General features: G+C 39.5%; 2 protein-coding genes across 4 annotated transcripts in view; one reads left to right on the top strand and one right to left on the bottom strand.

Moving 5' to 3' along the window:
* The window catches only part of RGS7 (regulator of G protein signaling 7), a 238,913-nt gene extending 221,060 nt beyond the window's left edge, over positions 1–17,853 (bottom strand). For 2 of the 3 annotated variants that reach the window (XM_050972432.1, XM_050972430.1), the window contains exon 1: positions 17,740–17,837. The gene's annotated coding sequence lies outside the window, so the exon portion shown is untranslated. Of the gene's footprint in view, positions 1–17,739 lie in introns of all 3 variants that reach the window. The other variant, XM_050972431.1, reaches the window with a different exon arrangement.
* PIGM (phosphatidylinositol glycan anchor biosynthesis class M) lies at positions 17,477–23,434 on the top strand. Its single transcript, XM_030236571.2, has one exon. It carries the CDS (start codon positions 17,560–17,562, stop codon positions 18,814–18,816), a length of 1,257 nt encoding a protein of 418 aa, XP_030092431.2. The 5' UTR covers positions 17,477–17,559; the 3' UTR covers positions 18,817–23,434.
* The last annotated feature ends 3,045 nt before the right edge of the window (positions 23,435–26,479 follow it).

The raw sequence follows: 26,479 nt of genomic DNA on the forward strand, positions 1-26,479 counted from the left end.
ACAATTTAGACTGACAATACCTTGCAAAGCAGCAATCACTTTCCACAATCACATTCAGAGCAAGCTTCATCAGACATGGAACTCACATCCAGGATACAAACAGCAGAGCCAACTCAATATCATTTTGGTTTGGAGAAGCGTGTTCCAGTATATTGTTCCTGATGTTCTAGATATTGTAAGAGTGTTTTGCCAGTCACAACACAGCTATTGATTGTCCTTCCCAGCCTCATCCACAAGGCTAAACATAGTATCCCAATAATTTGTATGCAGGCATCTGCGACAATGGAAGGTCAGTATGTGTTAATTAGAGTAGAAAGAGAATAAAGTCATGAACTCAAATGGATGAAGATTAGCAGTAATGTGAAAATGTTTCGATTTTAAATATCACCAGGTAATAATGGCATCATCAGAGGGGACAAGGGCTGCATCCAGGTCCATCCTCTTCACTCTGGCCTCTCTCCATTTCACTACCCAGCATTTGGGCAATGCTACCTGGATAACCTCTCCATGACAGCAATTCAGAGGGAAATGAAGAGGACAGAATACTTCCTCCTCCTCCAACCAGAGCTGATTCCTGACTCCTGCAGTCTACAGAAAAGCAAAGAGCTGCTGCTCTACAGTTAGTAGGGCAGTCTGTGGATGCAGAGAGTAGAGTGCTTTGAGCCAATGACTGCATGTCTAAACAGTCAAACTTATACTGCAGTTTTTATTCTGGGGCAAAAATCCTCTAAGGGTAAGTTCTACAACTCCAGAGAAATGAGATGCTTTATTCAGCTTTTGCTATAGACTGTGACAGAGACATTCCCACCTGACAAGCCCTTCCTTCCTTCTCAAACCACTATTGTCCTCCTTCCTAAAAGTGAAAATGCTGTCACAGTTTTTACTGATACCAAATATTCATAGCTTCATGCACCGGCACAAGGAGGGGAGGAGTTTTGCTTTTTCAACATACTAACTTTTCTGCAGTATTTCAAGAACTTTCTTTTCCCAGCTCTCTTGCCAAAGAAGACATTATTATTTTCACAGTGGAAACCAAGTAGCTCTAAAACCTGTTTAAAGCAGCCTAGCAGATTCATGTCTAGGAAAAAAAAGCACCATAATTAAGAGGCAAGAAATCAGGTTGGACCTTCAAAAGTTCCAATAGGCCATTTAAAGGGTGGTATCTCTTCCTTTAAAAATAAATAATCAGTTAAACAAATGCAACACTGATGTCTGAGCCAAATAAAGCATCCCTACCAGCAAAGAAACTTGTCCAAATGGTAAAGTTCAACTGGCTTCACTGAACACTGACAAAATATTTCTGAAGATTTTCTTGGAACAGTATCTAAAACATTACAATTAAACATGTGAAGCAGCAAAAAAGGGAACAGAAAAGGGAGTTTTCTAGGGCATCAAAAGTGGGACACAATGTATGATTAATTTTTTTCAGATCTTTAACTTTTTTAAAATGTGTTTAATTAAAAGAAACATATTTGCATTATTCATGCAGTTTAATGAAGTTCAGGTCACCAAATGCCTTGTGATTTGTAATTATTAACAGTTTTAACTGCCTCTGAAAATTAAATTAGGGGCTTGGCAAAAAAAAATCAAGAATTTTCACCATTCACTTTGTAAGCAAACATTATTTACTGCATCCACCTTTAGGTACTAATTTACATAGTTCTTACTACCTATAGCAGTGGCATGTAATACAAAGGTTTGGGTCCAGGGTCTTGTTTGGCTGTCTCTTGTTCTAAACAAAGAATTTAACTTTCTGCCAATTAAAGGACAAGCATCTAAACCGTAGAATCTTCCAAATTTATTGTCAAAGAGATGAGGAAGAGATTGAAAATATGATTACCAGAGAAATATCTCCATTACAGACCATTGGAGGGTTCTAACTCCTAGTTATGCTGCTGGCAGCATAAGTCAGTTATGGGTTGCTGAGAAACTACCTTCTTCCTTTCCTGTGTTGTTTCCCTTGTAAAGAACACACTGTCTTCACAAAGTGAGTGCTAACTGACCTGAAAAACTCATTTCTTCTGTAGAGAATTCAAAGTCCAACTTGCTCACTGGGACCTGAATTTCACCCTTCAGCTACAGTGCTGAGATCGAGTGACTGGTGCAGAGACAGCAACCATCCCCTTTCCTCCCTCTGTCCAGTTTTCTTTCTCTCAGTCCTGAACTTTTTATTTTTTTAATACCTTATGTATTGGTATACTGACTTTTCAGACTACCAAGGCAGGCAGGAGCTCAGGAGTGCTCAGGGTATCATCATAGGGCTCCAAGCAAGGCACACATTCCCAAAGTACAGAAAATTCCAGAAATGTTTCTCAGGACAGCCACAACTTCCTGATTTGCACAGCAAGACCCCATATGTGAGGACAGGCTTAGTAATTCCACAGCTTTCAAAATCCCATTTCATGGCAATTTCCTGAGAAACCACAGTTCTCTGAGGTAGAGTAAGTAAAGGGGCTTTGGTCTCCAGACCCTGTGGAATACCACCTGAAAAGGCTTCTTTGAAAGCTCATTCCAGCAGCACCTTAAGGTGCCAGTGAGCTTGTTTCTGACACATAACACAACAGGAGATAACTATGGCAGAGAAAAGTGCAATTACACCAGGTCACAAATGAGAGCAGGTCATATAAAATGTGTTACTTGGCAAAGAGCACTAAAACAGCACTAAGACAGCCACTCTGGCACAGGGAGCAAAACAAAACTGAAAAAATTGCAGGAATGAAGCAAGCGGATGAACAATGAAAGACAAAGTTAGGGCCATGAATTTAAAGGAAAGAGACCATAGCACAAAACCTTTCTGGCCCATAGTAGGTCAAGTACAGTTAGGTAAAAAGCAGAATAAAATAGGATTTTATTGTCAAAGAGGGAGGTGGGAACACAGTAAGAGAAAGAATAAACAGTTTTAACATGCAGAGAGCCATTTTTCCCAGAAGAAATTAATCTTTCAAAAAAGCAAGGTGTGGTATTCCTAGGATCATATTTTGCTTGAGGGAAAGAGACTAGAAAGAATGGCTCATGAAAGACCCAAAATACAGGGAAACCTGTGCAATTTCAAGCAGAAGATGCATTATTTTGGAAGCAAAAAATTGCACGTGCTTTGTATTTTGAGACATGTAGCATGTAAGGCAAGGACTTTCATACATTCCAAAAATTATGCAGACCTGGATTTTCTGTAGGCTTTCAGGAAAATACTGTTTCTAGCTTTTCCTTTTCAAAAATCAGTGTTCAATACAAACCCTATCGTAGGATTTGTGAGCACAGTTTCAATAAAAGGAGAGTGTTTAGGGAAAGGATGCTTGGCATTTTAATATAACAAATACCTTCATAATTTAATTTTGGATTAAGTAAGATTGAAAGGTAGATCCTGATGCTCTGACTAAATTCAAGTGCAGATAATTAGTCTACTTTGTAGGGGAAACTAGAAGGTTAAGGACTCAGTTATTTTCTGTTACTTCTGAACAATGATTAGTACTTGAATATCAGTGCTAAGTGAAGTGATTTTACACATACAGCTGCTTTTCAAGTTGTTTCAGCAACTTCAGGCAAAATTTCCTGAATGCGCTCAGATTTCTGGGTTCAAAACCTACGACAACAATCCATTCTCTATTTGCAGATGGTTTAGCTTTTATTTATAAAATAAATTTTCTGATTTCCTTTTAAAAATACAGACATTATTATTCTTGGAGAACTCAAACTTTAACCACATTTGTTAACTTCAACATTTGCATACTGCTACAGACTCAAGTTTACAGCCATCTCCTCCAAGATACTTCTGTTCCTTCTTCTACTTCAATTACAGAAAATAACTCCAATTCTTTTCATAATTGCATCCTTTAAGACCTCAGTCCTATCACCAAGTCCTTGTCTTACTGGGTCACAGAACTGCATTTCTTTGGGAGATGAAAGAGGCTACTCTCCATTTACTTACTTTTGGGAAGTGTGGCACAACAGTTTGCATCCATATGGCAAAGCTGTACCCCCTCAAAACAAGGGTGTGTTATTACTCACTGCAAATGGTTGCTAGTCCATGATATCCATCTCAAGGTATTGTCAGAAAAAAAAAAAAAAAATTGCCTCAGGTGAAAATCACAACATGAAATTCACGAAATACACAGGCAGTGCTGAAACACAATCCCTAGCCCTGCTAAGTTTCCTAACAGAGACAGTCTTAAGGCCCAAACTGATTATTTCTCCCTCACCCATCCATATTTCAATTAGTGCACAAGAAGAAATACTATTACATCATGTGGCTTGTCAAACAATTGGTTGGTGGAGCTGTAATCAAGGTCTTTTTAAAAAGACTGTGCTCTCAAATTTTTCTGAGAGTGATATATTTGTGATGGTGCAATGCAAAAGTAACAAGGTTTAAGATAACAGCTTCTTTATTCATCACAGTTACTGTGAGTATTATACTTGGAATTATTTTCAGACTATCACATAAAAGATGCACTAAAGATGTGTGACTCCTTCCCACTCCTTCAAAAAAAGATGGGAGAGGAGAGAGGGAGAATGGAACAGTTTATGAAAATGATAACACATCTAATACTGAAAAAAATCATAAAGGCAAGAGCTACATCCTTAAAATAACATTTTCAGTTTAATACAGATACTCTTTCTCATTTCCAAATTTAAGCAGGTATCCCTCCTACCAATTTTATGACAAGTGCTGTCATGTTGAGCAGTCCTTGGCTCTCTAGAATGTTCATGCTCAACATCTTCTAAAAGTAGTTCTTGGTTGTTCTTGCTGCAAGAATTATTTGTTTCAGACTATAATTTCTCCTTTCCATTAACCAAGGCTCAGTTCTGCTTTGGATAAATTTTGAGGTGTGAGCAAAGCTCCTGACTTATACAGCATGATGTAATTGTGCTGAAAAGATTCACTTGCCAAGCTAAAACACGCAACGGTAAGGGAATAGGGAATGAATAAGCAAGCATACAAAAGGCTGGCCATACCATCAAGTCATCTATTAAAGCTGTCTGTCACTTCTCTTTAAAGTGAAATTGAAATTGCTTAGAAATCTACCAAAAGCTTTTGGGCTAAATTTGGTGTTGGTCCCAACCTGAATTTTCCTGAAGACTTCAAGAAGATGGTGAAGGCTGCAGTGATTGGGCATTTCCTTTGTCCTTTCCATTGTCCTTGCTGTTTTGGACTGTTATCAGCCAAGCTGAAGGTTAGAGATCTTACATTGTCAACCACTACCCTTTAGAGAGAAGCAACTCATGTATTTCATGTGAAGGTTCCACAAGAAATGGAGAGAAATAGATTTGGATGAAGAGCAAAGAAGAATTTTCCTCCTGGAAAGGCCACCTCAAAAACCCAAGGAGAAAGCAATACTGGTTCTAACAAAGGACATGAACTGAGAATACGAGGCAGTAGATGCTGGAACAGGGAAAGAAGCTAGAAGTGAGAGCTGGTGCGTAGGCAGAGACAGATTGCACAGGAATCTGAAGGAGGACAGATACTGCCTTACACTGCTGAGTAATCCTGGCCACAAAGGTACCTTTCTCAGCTGTACAATCAATTTAGGCATATGGACAAATTATGACAAGCCTAAGAACAAGGAAGATTGAGGGGTGATTTTTATGTGCTTGGGCTTCCTGGGTTAAGAAGCGAACTCATCAACTTGTTGCAGATTCCCACTGCTCTTCTAGGGTATTTTGGTGAAAGATAGTATCTCACATTTCACAGCAAGCTCTCAGCTTCCAAGCTGAAGAGGACAGGAGGTGAAAAAAAAGTAATCTAAGAAAATAAACAGAACCATTTATCTGAAGAACAAATACTTTCTTCCTCAAAACAAAAGGCAAAGTCTAAATGCTGCCTTCCTTCTTTGAACAGGAAGGGCTGCTTTATTATATAACACATATGAATTGAAGCTAAAATTTAAGACACACAAAAATCTTAGGACTACTTATATGGACAATCAAAATCAGTCAGACATTGCTGTGAACTAATAACAAATGATTTACAGGTTAGTGTTCCTTTATATCTCTTCTATATAAATATTCAGGACTGGCTACATGGAAAAAAAATTGATTGGAACTATAGGGGAAAAAAGCATGGGGTTTTATGTGTGAATAGGCAGTCTGAATTAAAATAGCATAAACTTCATTACTACACAAACCAACACTTTTTCCTCCTTAAGTACAATCTTTTAAATGCAGGCTCTTCAGTCAGAAAAATTTGAAACAGAATCTGATATTTTGTTAAGATCTATTTTCCCCCCTTTTAAACCTTAATTTTTACTAATTACCAAGGAGTAAATTTAGCTTATTACCTTATCTCATATTTTCCCACCTAATGTTTACTGCAAGAATATATGAAAGACACAAAGAAAGTATTTTTCTTGCCTACTTTTCTCTGTAAATCATTTGGTGGACTCACCTGCTCCAGCTCTCTGAAAGTATCTACTTCTTTCCATCAATCATAGAGGCAGGGTAGAGAGCTAGCATAGGCTAGACACTGAACTTTCAGACTGCAAAGACTCTAACATAACCCTAGGTTACTTCCATTCAGTTCTATACTACATGAGAGTTTCTAACACCTTACTAAAGCAAAAAACATACTGAAAGTCACTCAGTTCCTAAATCCTCCTGAGGTCAACTAGTACAATTCTGCACTTTTGACTTGCATACCACTACAGACCATACACACACAAAAAAACTTGAAATACTGCATTATCTCATTCAAAGACAATAATAGGAGAATTACTGAGGTGAATTATATTTTGTGATGATGAACCAAAGTCAGGGTTTAGTATTTCTTCACTTACACATATTCAAACTTTTAAACACAGGTTGAAAGAATGAAGCCTTAAGTTTATATGGGAACAGACTTAAGCAGTTAATGAAATTCAGAACTTCATAAAAATCTTTGTAACAAATTAATCTCTGAAATGTAGTAGGTCAAGCCTGTAATGTCTTAGAGTTAACCTTTCCATAGTCCCTTCTTTATTACTATTAATCTTTAATTTAGTACACCTCCAAAAAGATCCATTTAGACCCTGAGGGAACAGAAACTGGAGACAGTCTTCAATAACATTCAAATCAAAATGACTGTCACATGGAATAGTTAATGCCAAGCCAAAGTTTTTTAATGAGAACTTGGGGGGGAAAAAAAAATACTTCTAAGTCTACTGGCTTTTTCATCTTCTCCCTAGTCATTTTCTTTGAAACAATTTTAAGTTGCAACTGTCTGCCAAGTTTAATTTGATTACCTTCAATTTTATATGCCTCTGCATTTAAGCCAAAAAAAAAAAGGGAAAAAAATTAGTAATTCTTGCCATAATTTTTCATTGGATTGCCAGAGAATTACAGCAGCAACATCACCACATACCCTGATATGTAATAAAAGATAAATTATGATGTACCTGAAGTAGATTAAAAAGAAAAAAAATCAATGCAATCAGAACTCATTGGGAAGATTGATAATCAAGAGCCTTGAACTGTAGCACATACGTTTCCTACATATTAATGATTTTTTCCTCCTTCCCCCATGTACAACAATATATTTACCTTTAGAAAACAAGGAACTCTTCAGAGCAGCATTATTGGCTGTACTTTCACCGTACAATAGGAGCATGATCCACAGTATAAGTAAATATTACCTCAAAGTAAATACCTCACATAAATGCCCTGACTGTGCACTTCTGCTTTATGATTTGTTCCAAGGCCCATTTGCTGCCACTTCTACAAGGATTATGCTGCAATCAAAGCCAGGAATCACTTGCCACCCCTAACCTGCCAGTAAACTTCTTCATATTCAAAAAAACAGAAGTGGACAAGAATGTTAGAGGGAATGAATTAATGAATATCTCAAAATATGAGATATTCATTAATTCATCTACTAATGAGTATCTCATATTTGGCTTATTTTTTTTTTATTTATGTTTGAACTTCTGTTCTCAACTTCTTATCCACCTCTCACATCAGAATAGCAGTATCTACAGAAAGAACAGATATCCCAGGTCTACAAAAGGCAGGAAGGAAATGAACCTATACCATTATAGTCAGACTGACCCTTCAGTGTCTTTTCCAAACTAAATGATTCTGTGATTACACCATCCCTACCATGTCAACCATGAGTGTTTTAAGAGCAGAAGAGTGCTGAAAGAACTCGAGGTACCTGTTTACCCACTGGTTTCACAACTCCCAGACTGATGGCAGTTTTTGAAGTTTTTTCAAATATCTCCACAGAAGTCAAAGTTTTGATGACAGGGTTTTGTTCAACCCACAGAAAATGTGGCAAAGATTACAACACAAGTAGATTTTTCCTGGTTTGAAGAATATCCACAAAAACTTGGTTTGTTTTCTCCCCTCTCCAAATAGAGGGGCAGAAAATTTCTTTTATTTTTAAAATATATATCTAAAATTGTAGAGTCATGGCAAGAGACCCTAAAGACCCACAAAATAAAATTGCCAATTACTCTGATAATAAAAATGCTTTATACCATTTGTTCCATCAGTGTTCATTTGTAAGTTGTCAGGGTTGGAGAAATAGTACAGAGAATGTGTTAATATTGGCCTAAAAATTAAAACAAACAACCTAGGTTAGAATTATCTATTAGAAATTTCCCCGCTTTATGTGGAAACTTTCTTAGTGTTCTTTTTAAATCCATTCAAACAAAAATGTGTGATGCCCCTATGGGCACATGAAAAGCCACAACCATGACAAGTCTGTGCAGTGCAAGGAAAAACAGATGCACCATTTTAGACTTAGGCTTAGAGATAAATTCCCATTATGAACTTTTTTAGTTTTTAAGAATTCTCCAAGGAATCAGGTAGATATGTCTATTTATTTCAAAGGGAAAATATACACCAAGTTTTGCACTAGAACATCAAAGAATATGGGGAACTCAAATGTCAGTATGGTATCTCTTTCTGCTTGAGATATTCTTACTCCATTGAAGTCTGAACTCATAAATTCAGAGGAAAATCAAAAGGGACACTGAATAAATGAATGTTTCTGGTGTTGATGGTGCTAAGGGAGGAGTGTAGCAATATTCCCTTGGGCAAGACCTGCTCAATTTTTTCCTATGCAATTCTATAAATAGCCTGGCTCTCGGAAAGGAACATTGTCTTTATACATCAACTCAATCAAAACAATACAGAACAAAACAAAAAAATACTTTTCTAGTCATTATGTACAAAGAACTGTTCCATCTTGTAAAAATTCAAATTATTTTAACAAGAATTAAAAGACGGAGCAGTCCTCCTGAAGAACCCCACACGTTCACTGATGCAGAAATTTCACTTTTCAACTGTCTCTGGATCATCCTAGCTAAAAATTACTCCAGCAGGATTTTTACTGGGAGTAGAAAATGTATATTTTCATCTAATTTTCAGGAATAACACAGTTACCTCAGAAATCACTTGAGTAGCAAGATTCATCACAAGTAATTCATGCATTCTGTAGAAGCATGACATATAGTTCAACATAATGTCAATTTTGCATGATTCTAGTCTTGGTTGTTCAAGGAACTCTGACAATTTATATCACCCTTAAATAGCATGACTTCCTGATAAGTTTCAAGGTCTGACTAATATGTTCTTTTTACAGAAACAATTACTTTACAATTTGTACTAATGCACAGTAATGAAAATAAGGAAAAAAGTTACTTTTCATTGCATTGGTATTCAACCCAACATACCTCTTATCCAGGGGATATTTTCATACTGTGTTTTTTGGCACAATCAACTCTTTGAAAAGTTCATCAAATAAATATGAGATATAGGTGTTCTCTTCCTCTCAAAATGCACACTTTCCTAATCTTCTACTATATACAAACAAAACAGGATCTACTCTGACACAGGATAACCACTGGTTGAATCTCTACCTAAATATATGCAAAGTTTATGTCAGCAGACTCAAATTCTGGCAACAACCTGTCAAACTCAGCAATGTGGCAGTCAGTAAGGACAAATATTGAAATTCAACAGTAACCAGAATGAAGAAAGACAAGCAATACTGAAACAAGTGACATGTCTGTTGCCAGTTGCACTGCAGATACAGAACATTATGTATGAATTGTCCCAAGTCTGCAAACGTGGCTTGCCTGAGTCCTCTTCCTTGGGTTTTCCCTCCTATAATAGGAGTTCTGCCACTGTAACCACAAGTGCTCACCCAATGGAGTCTGACTCCAACTTCTGATCTAGGTGCAGCAGACCTGCAGAGCACAAAGGGCCAGACAGCATTCCTGAGCCTGTGTGTGAAGCAAAGCATCTCCAACACACCAAATGGGGGGAAAACTGACAAACAGATTGATGGCACAGCTGTCACTTTGAATCAGCAGAGAATGAATAAGCTCTGAAGTCTGAGTTAAGAGACAGACATACATAAGCTCAGGGGACAGTATCATTCAATACTGAAAGAAGAAGGGACAGAACTCTGACTGCCAAAGACAGCACCAAAGACAGGATGAACTTTGCTACCAGGTGATTCTACTCTGCAGAAGCACCAGCACCTGCGATCATTAACACAGCAAGAGGCAGAGCTCAGACAGACAGTGCATAAGCAACTGATGGGCCAAGTAACTGCCAGAGATTGAACGAAGAGAAGCTAAATATTTAGGAGATAAAAAACCCTAGGAACTGGGCAGAAAAAAGGTGAATTTCCACTTAGCTGGTGAAGGATACATCCTGTACAGCTGAGTCTCTAGGACATCTTTCTTTAGCTTATCATTCTTATGAGCACATTCTTATGTGCATTCTTATGTACACTATTATTCTGTAGTGCAAAGTACAATGCCATCTTAACCACTATGCAGAATACAGGATACTGCAAGAGGAATAATAAGGTAGAATTATCACTCAGGGACACTTTTCAAGATGATGTTTCTGACAAGCTATCAAAAAAAGAAAGGCAACGGCATTAAAAAGACATATCCTCATTTTCCCATAAATGCATTTAAAAGGTTGTAGAAAAATTGAGGATTCTTTCCCAAAAAATATTAAGAAGACTATGCCATCCTCTAGAAAATAGTGAAGGGGAAAAGTTTAATAATAGTAAGAGTTCAAAAGATATTTAAACAGTCATTTAACCTGTTGTAAATAATTCATGAGAGAAGACAGGGAAGCCCTTTATAAGGCCAAAAGCACCAAAGCCAGCTAAAAGAATGTTTCCTTCCCTTTCCAGAGGGAGTATTTAAAGCTTAATGTAACAAAGAACTGGGGTTTTCAAAACTTTTGGAGGATGCAGAAACCCAGATAATCTTCATTCTCATTTTTCCATTCACACCCTACACCTGCTTAGCAGGACCAACCATTACTCAGAGCACTCTTGTGAGAAAAGCTAACGTGGTTTTTGGGTTTGGTTGTTGTTTTCCTTTGGGTTTTTTTTTTTTGTTTCTTTTTTGTTTGTTTGTTTGTTGTTTGTTTGGTTTGGTTTGTTGTTGTTTTTTTTTAATCCAGATATCTATTTAGGTAGATAGCTCTTAAACATACTTGGAAGGAAAAGGCAAAATCAGCTTTGGGTAGACCAGAGGACTACTCATGTCTCTACAGACTAGAGCTCCCCAACAGCTGCTCCTCTCTCCTACAGGATGTTCCTTCATTCCACCCAAGGGAGATAGCGTAGGTGGGGTTTTCCTCCTTCTAGTCATCCCCAGTCAAGAACAGGAAACTAAACAACAGCAAGCTATTCCCTCTTCTCTTCCACCACTCCCACAGGAGGAGTCCCAGGGTTTCTATGCTGTAGTTCCTCAAAAACAGCATCTCTGGAGCCCTTCCAGCACAGTCAGCCTTAGCAGCTGAGCTCTGCCTTTTGTAACAGCTGCTTCTAAACTGCTGCACAGCCACTGTTGGAAAAATAGCTAGGCTAAACCATATTACTGAGAAGTAAAAGAAATAATAATCCAAAAGGCATCTACTTTTATTTTTATTTATTGTACAATACACTGCTTGTAGGTCTGAATATCTCGCAGTACACTGCTTCAGCCTTCTGTCTGTGTGAACAGCTAAGGCATTCTGTCAGCACAAATAAAGCAGGTGGTAGGACAACAATCCCTTGCCCAAGCATCTGAGATTTCCTCAATGAAAGTGAAAATCATCCAATGGGAAGTATGTGATCCCACTGATCCCCAAACCCACTTTCAACTATACCCCTATCTAACTATCTTTCCTTTCTTTTCATTGTGATCAGATCAAAATGCCATCAAAAACTGAGAAAGTTAAGAGACCTTTTTGAATACCAGGTGCAAACATTTTCAATGTTTGCACCTGGTATTCAAAGCACATGCAACACTGTCATCGTGCTTACAGTCAGAAGAAGCAGTAAGATGTTTATTGTGAGAAGGAAAGGCAGCACTTCATAAGCCATTTTTTGGTCATGAAGTATTAACTTCTCTGATCAACTGGTCAGTTTTGATCATGAAGTCAAAAGCAAGAAACTGCATCATTGATATTTATAGACCTTTAAGTGCCATATAAAATAAAATAACTGCTCCATTTGCATTGAAGACTTGGAACTCATATTTGTATCTATTGTAAATAAAGCACCATTTGATGCACAAAAGCATAACAAACAGAGGTGATGAGAATAGAACCTAGTGCTGCTATCAGCCAACTCTGCAAGATTTAGTTTATTTTATCTAAAATTACAGTTACTTGTTCTTATTTCAGTGAGTAACTGCAAACACAACACAGCCTAAGAACAGCAAAGTAACAGTTCAAGTTTTGTCTCTTTTCCCCTTCCAAAGAATTGGAAAAAATTTAGGCAGTTATAAACTAAAAGTGGACAAAACGTTTCCCTTACGCATTCAAAAGCCAGCAAGAAGTGATGCTTAACACAATTAGATTTAGCCTTTCACAGGTGCTTTCTGGAGGTGTCACTGGAGGTGTCATTCTGCACAATAGTCAAAAACCAGCAGTCTGGTGCCAGGAACCCTCAGTCTCCTCAATCCATAATTTGTCATTTGGTTCCAGTTTCTCTTTTGCCTGGGTTCATCAATTTTCTCTCTGCATTCTTTTATTAGCAGGAAAAAAAATTAAAAGTAAAGGAAACTCAACACAATTCTCAATTGTATGCTCCCACTCCTGGAGTCCTAATCCACTGGGCTGCCTGCCCCATTAGGTAAAGACATAGGAGCAGTGTGCAAAGGGGGAAAGCGCTTTGTTTGGGTATTGCAAGACAGTGCGTAAGGGCCAGGCACTGTCCATCCTAGATGCAGGCAATTCCTGTTCAACATATCATACCTCAGATTCTCCATGGCCTTATAGCAAAACAGGCCATATTTTTGCAATTGCCCCCTAGGCCAGCATTATACTTCCTTATTCTTCTGGACTTATTCTTGCCACCACATGTGTTTTCTCAGATATAATATTTTCTTTTCTTCCTAATGGTAAATTTAACAGGTCACCCTACAGACTAATTTTTATCCAGTACTTATTTTCCCTGAAGGGCTGGAATTACACCTAATACACTGACATAAAATCAGCATAACAACTGCAAGCAGAACTCTGCCAACACCACTTGAAAGCATACTGAGCAAAATCACAATGTGGTGAAAAAAAATAACTCCTTTACAACTCCAATCACATTCTCCAAATATCCACATTTATAGCAAAATGTGTGAATAAGGGTATAGATTTATCAGGCAGTTTTAAGAAAATATATTAACAGAAAAAGCTTAAAGGAGAGTGGTAGCTTTTTATTTATAATGGTGATTTTCTTCTGTGAAGAGTTCTGATGTGTTTTTCAGGTAATTTTTGCAAACTCTCCTGCATTACTTATTCCAGTAATAAAGCAGAAATGAACACCTCCTTACATAATCTTATTTATAGTTCTCTTTTGCTAATATCTAAAAATCAACACACTACAAATATTTGAAAGGCATCAACCCTATTTGCAAAGCCAATTAATTTTATCAAGCTCAAAATATCTAAGAAAAGTGTTACTCACTTTTTATACAGAATTTCATGTGCTGCAAGAAACAGATTGTACTTATCATATTATCAAAAACTTACTGTCAGTTTACAAATATATTAGGCAGGAGTACTTCTCATGCAAGGAAACATTCTGAGTTTAAAACCCAAGAGAGTTAAAAGGGAACTCTAACACATTAAAGCACAGCCGTCTCCTCTTTCAGAAGTCTGAAGACCTAATACCAGCTATTGCCCAGTATCTTCCTTACTTCCTTAAATACTTCCTTAAATACTCAACTTTCTTACCACCTTCTTACCACTTCATAACAACAAAGTCTAAATGTATAGCTAGCCATTAAAAACTAGATTTTGAGCGGAGATTTGCATGAGAAATGTCTCATCCTGAGATCTCTGTAGAATGACCTAAAATATAGCACATGGAAGCATCCTGCAACTGCCTTCCTCCTAAAAAGCCTTTTACTGCTCTTTGTTCCATAATTTTTCAAACATTCCAACTTGTCCAGCCCCCTAGGCCACCTGGATCTTAAGTAAGGTTCTCACCACCACAACCCAACACCTGTTCTTTTTTTCCTTGCACTGCTACCAGTTACAACATCTCCCTTATGTTATTTCAACAGAATCATCTTCTAATTGTCAACCTTCACTAGCCTCTTTATTCTCCTCAGAGCTCTCAGATATAATCCAATATTTAGCCCTACTGTAGCCATCAGGTTTTGGCCATATGTTCATCTTTGTTGATGGCAGTAGCCTAAGCTTAACCTTTCTCAAAACATAACTTTCCACCTTAGTGTGGAGAGTAAACCCCTAAAAGGCGGTTTACCTGGCCAAATGTGTGGATTGCCCCTGGCTGAGCAGGAACCAGCCCTGTCTCCTTCACTCCAGCTGCCACCCTCCAGTTGTACCTTGGTTTTCAGATGGTTAAAACTTCCATTAGGTTTTAGAACGCTTGGCGCAACCAGTGCCAAGTCCATTGCTCTTTCAATGCTACCACTGCCATGTAAATCTAAAGGAGTGGCAGCTTGTAGGTGATCGTTTATGGAATATATGTCCTGGTGCTGCTCAAGTAGTCTCTATTATAGAAGGTAAAGCAAGATGTTAATATTTGAGTTAGGTTTATAATCCCCCATGGCAACTAGGCAATAGAAGCACATTTGGAAGTGACCTCAGTTTAGAAGATGGTCCATTTTTGAGAGCATGTAAACAAAATGCCTGGCAGGTGGTGAAATAAAACCTCTATGCCCATGTGAATATACATGCATATATGTATTCCTATTTATGTTATGGCGACTCCACACTTTTCTTCATGTTGTTTGTACCTTCATGTGCACTGGAATCAATCAGCCTCAGTCCCAGTAGTTCCATTAGCTTTTATCTCCCAGCATTTTCTAAAAGTGTCTCATGGTAACTGATATAAATAAAAGCAGCTTTTTACAGGAACAACAGATTTATAACTTTAATAAGACTGCCCTCCTTCCTGCATTAAAGTCTACAGTACATGACAAATCAGGTTAAGCAAGCTGGTATCAAATCTGTAGCCAAATGCATTTTTGAGCCAAATCTTAATTCTCTGAAGAGCTTCAAGCATATTTTAAAGATGTTAAATTATTGATAAGGAAAATCAATTCTTTTTCCAGCTCAGGCAATGTCATACAGTCACAGCATATGCAGTAGCTAAGGCAGATTTTCTGTTTTATTTACATCATGACCCTTTAGAATTAAATTACCTGCTTTGTTCCTCTTTAGAATCCTGATAAAGTCACTACCGACAGCTTAACAACTTCCGTTAATGTCAGATAAAAAATTTGTCTGAAAACAGACTGCCAGAAACAGACAAGAAAACCACAAGACACCAGCATACTCCTAAGTTTATTTATATAACTCATATTATTCCACCAATATTATTAAACCTGGACACTTAAGCAAATAAACTGCAATGTGTTCTGATCTGACCATGAACAGCTTCATCCAAGGGTCTGAAATAATAAAACATGTTCCACTCATGAAGGTATCAAAACAGCAAATAATCCTGGGAGAACATTGGCAGACAGCAAGAACGGTTCTTTGCAAACTTTTCCAAATCAAAAAAATTAGTAGTATTGACATATATCTACCTCAAAGTTATTTCAGTCCCAGTGATTTTATTCAGTATCAATCTCCTAGCTTTTCCAGATAAAAGCTTGGGCACAACAATGGATATGGTGATGAAAGCATTTTTAAATGTACCCCAACCATTATAGTGCAAGATACATAAAAGAGGAAAAAAAATGTTACCAATCTTTCCTGATCTAAAGTAGAACAGCAATAGTGAATAAGCAATTATTTACCAAGGATCAACAAACACCTTCATTCCCTTTCCCAAAAACATCCTAACAATCAGTTTTAGGGCTTCATGACATCATATGGTGAGTTATTGGAGAACTCCCTTGAGATTTCCTATTGAGGATGTCCAGTTTACTAAAGAATATGCAAGTATCTGACAGAGGAAAAACTGACTCTCCAGGTTAGTTACTATGCTTCTCCCATTGGATATTTCAGACTATCCCATTGTACTGTTATACACAGAAGAGCCTTAACAGATAAAAATTAGTAACTGAGTGCACACAAACAAAAATATATTTTGTCCCATAAATATCCTACCAGTTAGGCCACCTTCCAAGATGCCTCTGCCAAATGCAAAAGATCTGTTCCCAGTTCTTTGATGGGTGTCCCCAGAACTGAGAAAAAGCAGATTATTTTCTGTAAGTAATGTGAGCCATCAATGCTACAGCTCCAAAAATATTCCCAAATGAAACCACTCAGCAAAAAGAGTGAGGTTGCAATTAACCAGTAAACAAGCAAATTAATACTTCTGATTAATAAAGCATCTCTAAGAAAATCCTTTTTAAGGTCTAACATGAAACCCGCAACAGTAATAAGTAACAAATGCCTGTTTTTCAATCAGCCCCAATTCAAATATGAGATGGCAAATATCCAGACAGGAAATCTATCCGAAAAACATACATAAGAGGCCCTCAAAATAGAGCAGAATTAATTCCTTTGTTGTAAGTGACTTTCTCTAAGCTCCATTTCCACGACACTGTTTCTGATCAATTAAATGAGAAATCTGCTGCGGCAGGAAGCTCACCTAAGCGCTCTACAGAGCGCTCATACGTCTAGGCAAAACACAGCCACTTGCGGAAGGTAAATAACAGATGTTGTTTTTCCTTCTTACTTAACTACTACTACATCTGCCGCCTCTCCACCCGTGGAGCCCGACAGCTCCCGGCAGGGTGAGGGGGCGATGGGCAGCGGCGGTGCCGGGGGCAGAGCGGGTGGCGGTGCCCCGCAGCTCTCCCCTGAACCCGGTCCTGTCAGGCTCCCAGCTCGCAGCAGAGGCACCGCTGCCCACCGCGCCCCATGGGCCCCTCCTCACAGCGCCGCGGGCCGCGGACCCGGACCCCGACCCGGACCCCGGCCCCGACCCCGGCCCCCCTCCCCGCCGGGCCGCAGAGAGCGCGGAGCCGCCCCGCGGGACCGCCCCGCCCGGTCACGACTCAGCGCGCAGAGCGCAGGCGCGGGGCCGCCTCCTCCCCGCGCGCACCGGCGGAAGCCGCTCCGAGGGCGGACGCCCGCGCCCCGTCCGCCGGGAGCGCCCGGGCCCCGCGTGTCCCCGCTCCCTCATTCCTCCCACCCCGCGCGGAAGGGATGGCGGGGGTGGGCGCCGCCCTGCTCGCGGGGCTGTTGGCGAGGCTGGCGCTGGTGCTGTACGGGCTGCACCAGGACCGTACCATGCGGGTGCGCTACACCGACGTCGACTACCGGGTGTTCACGGACGCGGCGCGGCTTGTGACCGAGGGGCGCTCGCCCTACCGGCGGGCCACCTACCGCTACACGCCGCTCCTGGCCTGGCTGCTGACGCCCAACGTGTTCCTCACCGAGGTCTTCGGAAAGCTGCTCTTCGTGGCCGGGGACCTGGCGGCTGCTGTCGTCGCTTTTCGGGCCCTGCGGCGCCGGGGAGCCCCCGCCGGCCGCGCCTGTGGGTGCTGCGCCGCCGCCTGGCTCCTGAACCCCCTGCCCATGGCCGTGTCCAGCCGGGGCAACGCGGAGGCGCTGGTGGCGCTGCTGGTGCTCGCCACGCTGTACTGGGTGAAGGCGGGCAGCGTGGGCAAGGCCGCCGTGTGCTACGGGCTGGCCGTGCACATGAAAATCTATCCCCTGACCTACGCGCTGCCCATAGCGCTCCGCCTGAGCGTCGGGCCGGGCCGCAAGGGGCAAGGGGCGCTGCGTGCGCGGGGGGACACAACGGCAAAGGTCGCGTTCATGGCGTGCCTCTGGCACCTTTTTGTAAAGATGCTGAACCGCGACGTACTACTCTTCGGAACAGTTGCCGGATCAGTGCTGGCTGCCTTGACTGTGGCATTTTATCACCTCTATGGCTGGGAGTTTTTGGAGCACGCCTACCTCTATCACCTGACTAGGAGGGATATCCGTCATAACTTCTCTCCCTATTTCTACATGTTGTACTTGACAGCAGAGAGCAAATGGAGTTTTGCCCTTGGGCTCGCAGCTTTCCTGCCCCAGCTGCTTTTGCTCCTGGTTGTTTCCATAGCGTTCTACAGAGACCTTGCCTTCAGTTGTTTCCTACACACCGCTATTTTTGTGACTTTTAACAAAGTATGCACATCCCAGTACTTTGTCTGGTACCTCTGCCTTTTACCCCTTGTAATGCCTAGTATTAAGATGTCCTGGCGTAGGGCCGTGCTGCTTCTCTTTCTGTGGTTCATCGGACAAGGCCTGTGGCTTACTCCTGCATACTTTCTGGAGTTCAAAGGATATAACACTTACTTATTTATATGGTTGGCAGGCTTGCTTTTCCTTTTAATTAATAGCCTCATAATTGTTCAGATTATTGCACATTATCAAAAAGAAGCACAAGTTGCAAAAAAAGTCAAGCAACGGTAATAAACTGACCAAAATCCAGAAACTGCCCTACTGTCTTTGGTAAGGCGTCACATATCACCAGCCCTTCGTCTAACAAAAGTGCACTTAAGTTGTACTAAAGCACATTGCTGTTTCAAGCCCTGAGAGCGCTGATGGCCTCAGTTGCCCTGAGCAGCCCCAGTCCTGCCCTGAGCAGTGTCAGCAGGGGTACCTGTCTCCTGTGGGGGTTTTGAAACTGCCTTGCAACCCTCTCTCCTGCACTGTCTCCAGCTCTGTCCTCCCACTCCTTACTAGAATCCCTGGAAGTACCCTGGACCAGTTAAAATCACTTAACCGTCTTTGGGGCTCTGGTGAACGGGCTCTACCCATCTGCACTGACAGTCTTCACCTGCCGCCTCCAGAGACAGTGGGGCTGTGCCCTGCTCTTTGACCCCTGTGCTGGGGCCACTCTCAGTTCCTGCTCATACTCCCTTATGGAGTAGCCCTGGAACCTTTTTTCTCATTCTCAGTGTTAATCTGATTCCAGAATAACACAGAAGATAATAAAGGTGGAATTTGGTTATAAAATTGGACTTTGACAGTTTTGTACATTCCAGTAGGTCAGTGGGGTGTTTGACAAGGCAATTGCTCAACATTTACAGTGGGGTTCATTTTTTCTTTTGCTTCCACAGTAACATTTTCGCTATGCACTGTTTGTGGCTTGTACCTGCTCATTATGTCATTAACTCTTTGAGACTTCTAATTTATTTTAGAATTCAGATATTCCACTCTTTCACTTATTTTTGCATATTCTGTTCTGTTTGAATTTTTGAATAGATTTATTCCCCTTGCCATGGAGGAAGTTTTTCCCATATACCTGTCTTGGATCATAGAGGTGTATAAAACTTATATATTTGGAGCCAGGCTCCAGAAAAGAGGCCACTGCCTTAAATTTCAGTTAATATATGCTTATTGTGGGTGTTAACAGTAGCAAATGCAGAGTCTAAGTACACTTAGAATGGCACCTGTGTCCCAAAAGCACTAGAGTTAATGCCAAACAGTAATTGGAAATGTTGTTCCTCAGTGGTCCTGTTTGTCTGCTAGTAAAAAAAAAAAAAGAAAAAAATGAAAGGAGTTGAGGAAATTGAGCAGTTTCCAGAAGAAAAGGGAAGTTTTGAAATAGGAAGCTCTACAATTTCTCGAAACACATTAATTCCCATAGGAAACACAGGAAGATTTGGAATTGAGTGCCAGGTGATAGAGGAGAGCAGAGCCATTTTGGAATCGTCACTCTCTAGAACTTCCCGTAAGAGGTCTGATGCATACATTTTTCGACAGAGGCATAAACTAACAATGTATTTTACTAAAATCTAGTTTGAATAGGCACATGCCAAATAGAAGAATTTTCATATTTGCCTCACCTTTTAGTTACATCCAATGGGAAAGTGAACCCCTACCGTGTAACATAGGGTGGGGCTTCAAGGCAAAATAACTTCAACCACTTGGTGGAATTCCCGCTGATGTCACTGGGAAAGGGTGTGGCCGAGTGGATTTGCCATGCTGCCTCTGAACCCTGGTGGTCTCCTGAGGCAGCCCTCTTCTTAGGATCCCAGCTACCTCACGAGCAGGATTTCCTTTCCTGGTTGTAGTGCTGCCTCGTGAGATGGAATTACAGTATTTTAATCTGTGTACTTTTCCCATTGCTTCTCAGCCCCACTGAGTTTCATGTAACTGAGGTGTTTACATGAAGGAGAGGAAGCCCCTGAGATCCCACAGCTCAGAGCCAAAGAGCATGTTACCAGGAGGTGTGACCATGTCCTTATACCACTCTGGCCCAATTTAGACATTCTGATGTGTTAGAAGGACAATTTCCCTGTGATTTCCATGGTCAGAGTATGGGGGGTTGTTTCTGCTCCCTCACTGGTAAGCTTTTCTCTGCCATCTGCCTTCTTACTTGTCTTCAAGCTGTGAAAATCCTGACAGCCTCTTTGTAAACCCAGAAATTGGATAAGGCAATGGATATTCTTTTGAGTGTCTTGGTTTTTTTTGGGCAGATGTGGCACTGATTTCCTTTCTTTGTCTGGGATGAAAAAAGTTTTATAGCACCAGCCTGTCTACATCTTTCACTAGAGGTGGATCAGTCAAGAAACTGGTGGCATAAGCCACTTGCACACAGTTTTATATTTATCAGCAAGACATTGTGTGTGTGTGCTGAGCATGTGAAGCAAAATCACCCCCTGTGGCTTTATTCTCCAAGGCAGAGTTGGATATACCCAGCTTCCACAGAAGACTGAAGAGGCCCTTCTGTGCAATACTTCTGCTGACCCCATTCTGATGTCCAGGCAATGGCTCATTTTCCTTTGCAGCTGATCTTCCATTATCTGTTACACATTTTTCTGTTGCAAAAAGCATGTTTTCTTCCCCCAGAGCAATGTTCTGTATCGCCTTAACAGACCTACTTATGCTGTTTGCAGACATTTCCACACAATTTTTCCCTTCCTGTTAGCAAAGAAAGCAAATGCAAGCTAAAAGGCATTTCAGCCTCAGAAACCTACAAAAACCAGCATTTTAAGTTACTGTATTCATGACAGAATTGCAATTTTTTTAGGTAAGAAGTAATTTCTTTATGAAAAATACATTCTTGTCTTGTTAATAGCTACATCATTTTGAGAAGGCAAAATTTTCAGCATTTCAGCATCATTTTTCAGAATACAAATTCTGAAGCAGCAACAGGAGCTGAAGGGTACTTTCCCTGTGCAGGTCAGTACCAGTCCTGCAGTGATGATTTGAGAAAGCCATGCATAAACAAGCTATAAAAAGGCTTTTAAAAAACCCTAGATTTACGGTCGTCATTTTAATAATCCAGGATGAGTCCCTCTTTTTACAGTTGCTTTCTAAATCACCCAAATGTGTTTGTGATTTAGAAGTAATTCAAGTGACTCATAAAAAGCTGGATAAGAGAAATAAACTGAAGGAAACAAACAAAAAGATATTTGAGAGTTTAGATATTGCAAATAGCTTTTAAAAAAACAATTCCATAGTTAAATGGAATTGAATAACTTTATTCATTTTTTAAAAAGGGTTAAAATGATTTAATGGAGTAGCAAATAAGTTATAGTTCTTGAACAAGTTATGGTGAATAGTTATAATGCCTTTAAAATTTACCAAATTCATTTCCTGTGGAACATTTATTGCTTTTAATGCTGGTCAAATTATTTTGCATGATGACTTTTTGTCCCTTTATCCTCTGGTAATTAGGAACTGAAGTTTCTCAATGTTAGTTTTCAGTCCTTACCAAGGGTTGCAAAACTGTAATGGCCAACTGCTTTGCTTTTAGAAGGTTGAAATGCCCACTGAAGTGTGTCTCATCATTGCACTGGAACCAGCCCTTAAGCACAAAGTACAGGAGGTGAAAAAGAGAAAAGAAGAATCAAGAAAACTATCTTTTTTTTCTGTGATTTTTCCACTGTAGCCTATTGTCCTGTCCAAAGACTCACGACTGGATTCTCAGGTGACTTCAGGCAAAGCTCAGCATTTAACAATGATTTGCTTCAAAGTCTATAAATGCAATTATTAAAAAAGCAGGGTAAGGAAAAATGTAATAATAAATATTGCATTCAGTTTAAATGTGAGAATGCTGAATTACCACCTATTACACAGTGTACTTGGTCCTTATTAAGTAACTTTTTTGTGTGTGTGTGTTACTTGCCTTATATTGACTCCTGTAGTAGTAAAGAAAGCAATTAGGCGTGCTAAAATGATCTCATCAGTTTTCTGTTTCAAAGAAACCACAAAGCTTTTGCATTTAACAGCAAGGGGAAACGCCAACATTTTTTTTAACATTGTATAGAGAAAGTGAATGTTAAAAGAGAGTAAATTGTGAGCAAATGGTTTGCTTTTTTTTATCTGAGAAGAATGAGTCCTCTACTTCAAAAAGGCTGCAGAAATACATGGCGAACACAGGGAACCTGAAAATATATTAGATATTCCTCATATATTTGCCAAAGACAGCTGCACAGCGCATGTCCTAGTGATAGCAGCTTTATGGCATAGGATTACCCTGAATTTAGGACAAACCCTTTACTCTGACTGAAACCAAGCTACTCAAGCAATTTTCTTGTTTAAGAGCATACTTAATGTGCATGATGCTTACAAGCCCATCTACCTGCACATACAGAAGCAAAAAGAAAAGTCCCAGTCAATACATCTTTGAATAACATTTTTCAGAGCTATCCTCTGTAAAACAGGTTCCTTAGATATTTCTTATATTTAGTACTCAGAATCTCTAGTGTCTCTAAAATTTAATTACATAAATTTTGATGCATCTGGAAAATAAAATCATATGCTGCAGGGATCTTGAGGTGTAGTAGGCATAATAAAGAACCAACCTATTATGTATGTATGTAAGGTGCACCGGTATCCTGGTGTTCTTCATTATAAAAATCTGCACTAGTCACATTTGTGTGGGAGACTTGTTTCAGTCTTTATGCATGATGAATGAGGTCAGAGACCTACATTTTATACTAGTGAGAGTATAAGAAAAATAAAAATTTCTCTTGATGCAAGTACCATTGTTTTGAGGTTTATTTTAATTATGTTTCTTTTAAGGCATTAATAAATTGATACAATAAATTCATGCAGCTGTTGCATGCATTTTTAATAGCTGGAATGTCTCTTTTTCTTTAGTATGGTGAAGAAGACCAAAATTTGTCAATTTTTAATGATGTAAGTTGATATTACTTTGAGCAGAATTCCTCATGACCCGTTTCTGCTACATACTGAGAGGGATAGGGGCTTCTGCAGAAGAGGTTTACTGGGCTGCAGTCTTACTTCATGTGTAGATAAAGCTTTAGCTGCAGTCTCTCATTATTCTTAGAGCTTAACTTTCAGATGTTAATGATCTTTTCAGATAAAACATTTCATAGCTTGCACATAAAGAAATTACACATAAGAGATCTTCCGTATTTTTCATGGAAATTGGTGGGGAAGCCAGCTAGAACATCTGTGGGAGAAATGTCGAAAAGAAATGTCTGTATCTGATTAGCTACAAAAACAACTTCAGCCTTGGAAATCAGCTGAAATGCAGGCAAATTGAGCAGTAAGCCCATACTGTGAGTTCCCATTATTTATATGAAGGGTATTCGATCAAAAGTGCTTTCCCATTTTGCAGGAGGAAAATGGGATCTTGATAGCAATTGTCAGGGTGGATGAGTATGACTTTCCTTCCTTCACATTTTTGTAAGAGGGTCTATAGAATGTTATATGCTACAGTAGCACTTGTGGAGTTGTACAGGTGTGACTTGCATAAGCTATTATTAGGCAATATTGTTGGTGTAGCAAGAGGTTATTAGTCAGCAGTTCCTCTGAAACTGCCTTTTGAAGGTTAACTCAAGTAAAATCTGATTCCTGCTTCACAAGTCAGCAGCTATGTTAATTGAGATGGTGCTGTTTTGACAGTAATTTTCCAAGGAGAACTGCACTCTGTGGCCCATATGCTTCCACTCTGTGCAAAAGAACATTAATTCAAATCCCCTGGTGATCTGACAGTCAACATTTTTTTAATCTATCCCATGTCTCTCCTACTGATCCAAAAGATTGAATTAGCCAGGAAGCAGGCTTAGAAAACAAAGTGGAAAACAAAGTAGGATTATCCTACCTTATCTTCCACCCCACATAGTGTTAATATATTGAATAATTAAGATTACCTTTTGGAAGAACAAAGTCTCATTTGAGCTAGGTGTTGGAGTTCTTTGTTAATATGAAGTATTTTACCGAAATGCACCTGAGAGAAAATTGACTGGTTTGGCTACATGGACTTTTGTCAAATGATGATAAAGGTACTGATAATTTATGTCAGCTTCAATATTAGCACTATGTTGTCATATCTTCCTGAGATATATGTAGGGGTGTGTGTGTGTGTGTGTGTGTGTGTGTGTGTGTTTGTGCAAAATAGGGTAACTAATGCTTGTAAATTCTAGTTTCAAGCTTTCCTTACTCCGAGACTTTGGAGGACACGTATAGCTATATACTCACTAAAAGGGAACAAATGCTATATCAGAGAGAATTAATAATTAATTAATAACTAATTATGTTGTTCCCACAGCTTACACCTTTGTAAAGAAAGTAGCACCTTTTTTAATACACTGTCTGGAAATTCACATGAATAACAAGTACTTCACCTTAAAGCTGTCAGATGTGTTTGAAAATAGATTTTAATCACCATTAGCACTTCCAAGATTAGTGCTGGCATCAGCCAGCTTGTTAATTCCAGCAGTACAGGAACTGAAGTCATGACCAATTTTCCTTCATGCTCCAATAAACTGGCTGATTAAGTATAAGAAAGTTTGATGTTCAAAGTTAACCAAATGTTGTTTGTTCACTGGAAAGAAATACTGCATGGCCAGGACCAAAATCTACAAATGCAGGATGAAGCAAAGTGAACAAAAAACAAGGGCAAACAGTGAGACCTCAGCGACCTTGACTGTTGTCTTGCCTCTGCCACTAATTTATCACTAAGCAGTGATTGCAGCTTGCTGAACTGTTTGCCTTTGCCAGTTGTGATGGCTTGACACATTTAATTGACACCTTATTTGAGCCATGATGTCTCCTAATCTATTTCTGTAGCACACTGCCAGAAGTGATTGCAGTCTTGTTTGAAACAATTATGAGTCTGACTGGCAGTAAACTGTAAACACTTAACTAAAGACATTTTGATTACAAAATATTCTTTTTCTGCATATATTTAAACTTTTTTGTGGGGTATGTTAGGCTCTCATGTGCATTCCAGCATTGCATTTTTAGGAGAGGGTGAATTATTGTTGAAGCTAAATGAAAATCTGGAAGGAGATAATAGAATTCATTGTAAAAAGCTAGACAATTTAGGAAAATAATTTAGAAAAATTATAGTGAGCTGATACTGTAATTAAATAAGATTTTATTATTAGTGGTCTGGTTAGATTGCATTAGAAATTTATATTGAAAATGTATTGGGAAAATGAAACAGCAGACAACTCTGCAGCTGATACAAATAGCTACCTCAGATGTGGCCGGTAGTAGTTCAGGAACTGTTTCTGTATATCCATGAAAAAGCATATTATGCTGTTATCCAAGAAAAAAGTTACTAGTTGTGCAGCACTGTGAAGGCAAATTACAATTCTGCATTCATATATGGGTGAAATTATTTCTTTACCTGGATCTTTCTCAAAAGCTTTTGTTAACAGAACAGACTACCAAATTGAAATCTGGGCCAGATGTGCTGTGCCAGAAGCAGTTACAGGGAGCTCTACATTTGCATCAGCCTTGTAGGCTTCCTGAGCAAGTGCTTGCTGAGAGCTGGAGGCCATATCAATGGTGGGAATGCACAAATGCAAATTTCCCCTAGCATGCCCAGAAGTGATTTCTCTGCAGTCTTAAGGTACTCAGATATTGCCTTGATTTACACTATATCACAGTATATATCTCCACATAAATCTGTGCATATCTTAACGAGATCTGTATACCCTGTATAACCATATATAACCTCATCTGTAATACTGCAGCAGCAAATTCATGGACTTCATGCCCACCCTGACTGGGTAAACATCTGCTAAGGATATAGGAAGAGGCCCCTTTTGCTTTACAGGGACATGTCAGTCAGGCCTGAGAGTGGAGGGGTAGATTTGTGTGGATTGAACTCCCTCTAGAGGGAAGGGGTGAAGTTCTTAGC

Source organism: Serinus canaria, chromosome 3 (genome assembly GCF_022539315.1).
Source record: "Serinus canaria isolate serCan28SL12 chromosome 3, serCan2020, whole genome shotgun sequence".
Taxonomy (NCBI): Eukaryota; Metazoa; Chordata; class Aves; order Passeriformes; family Fringillidae; genus Serinus; species Serinus canaria.

Excerpts from the sequence above, each read along its gene's own strand:
- PIGM (XM_030236571.2), top strand. The coding sequence starts at position 17,560 with ATGGCGGGGGTGGGCGCCGCCCTGCTCGCGGGGCTGTTGGCGAGGCTG.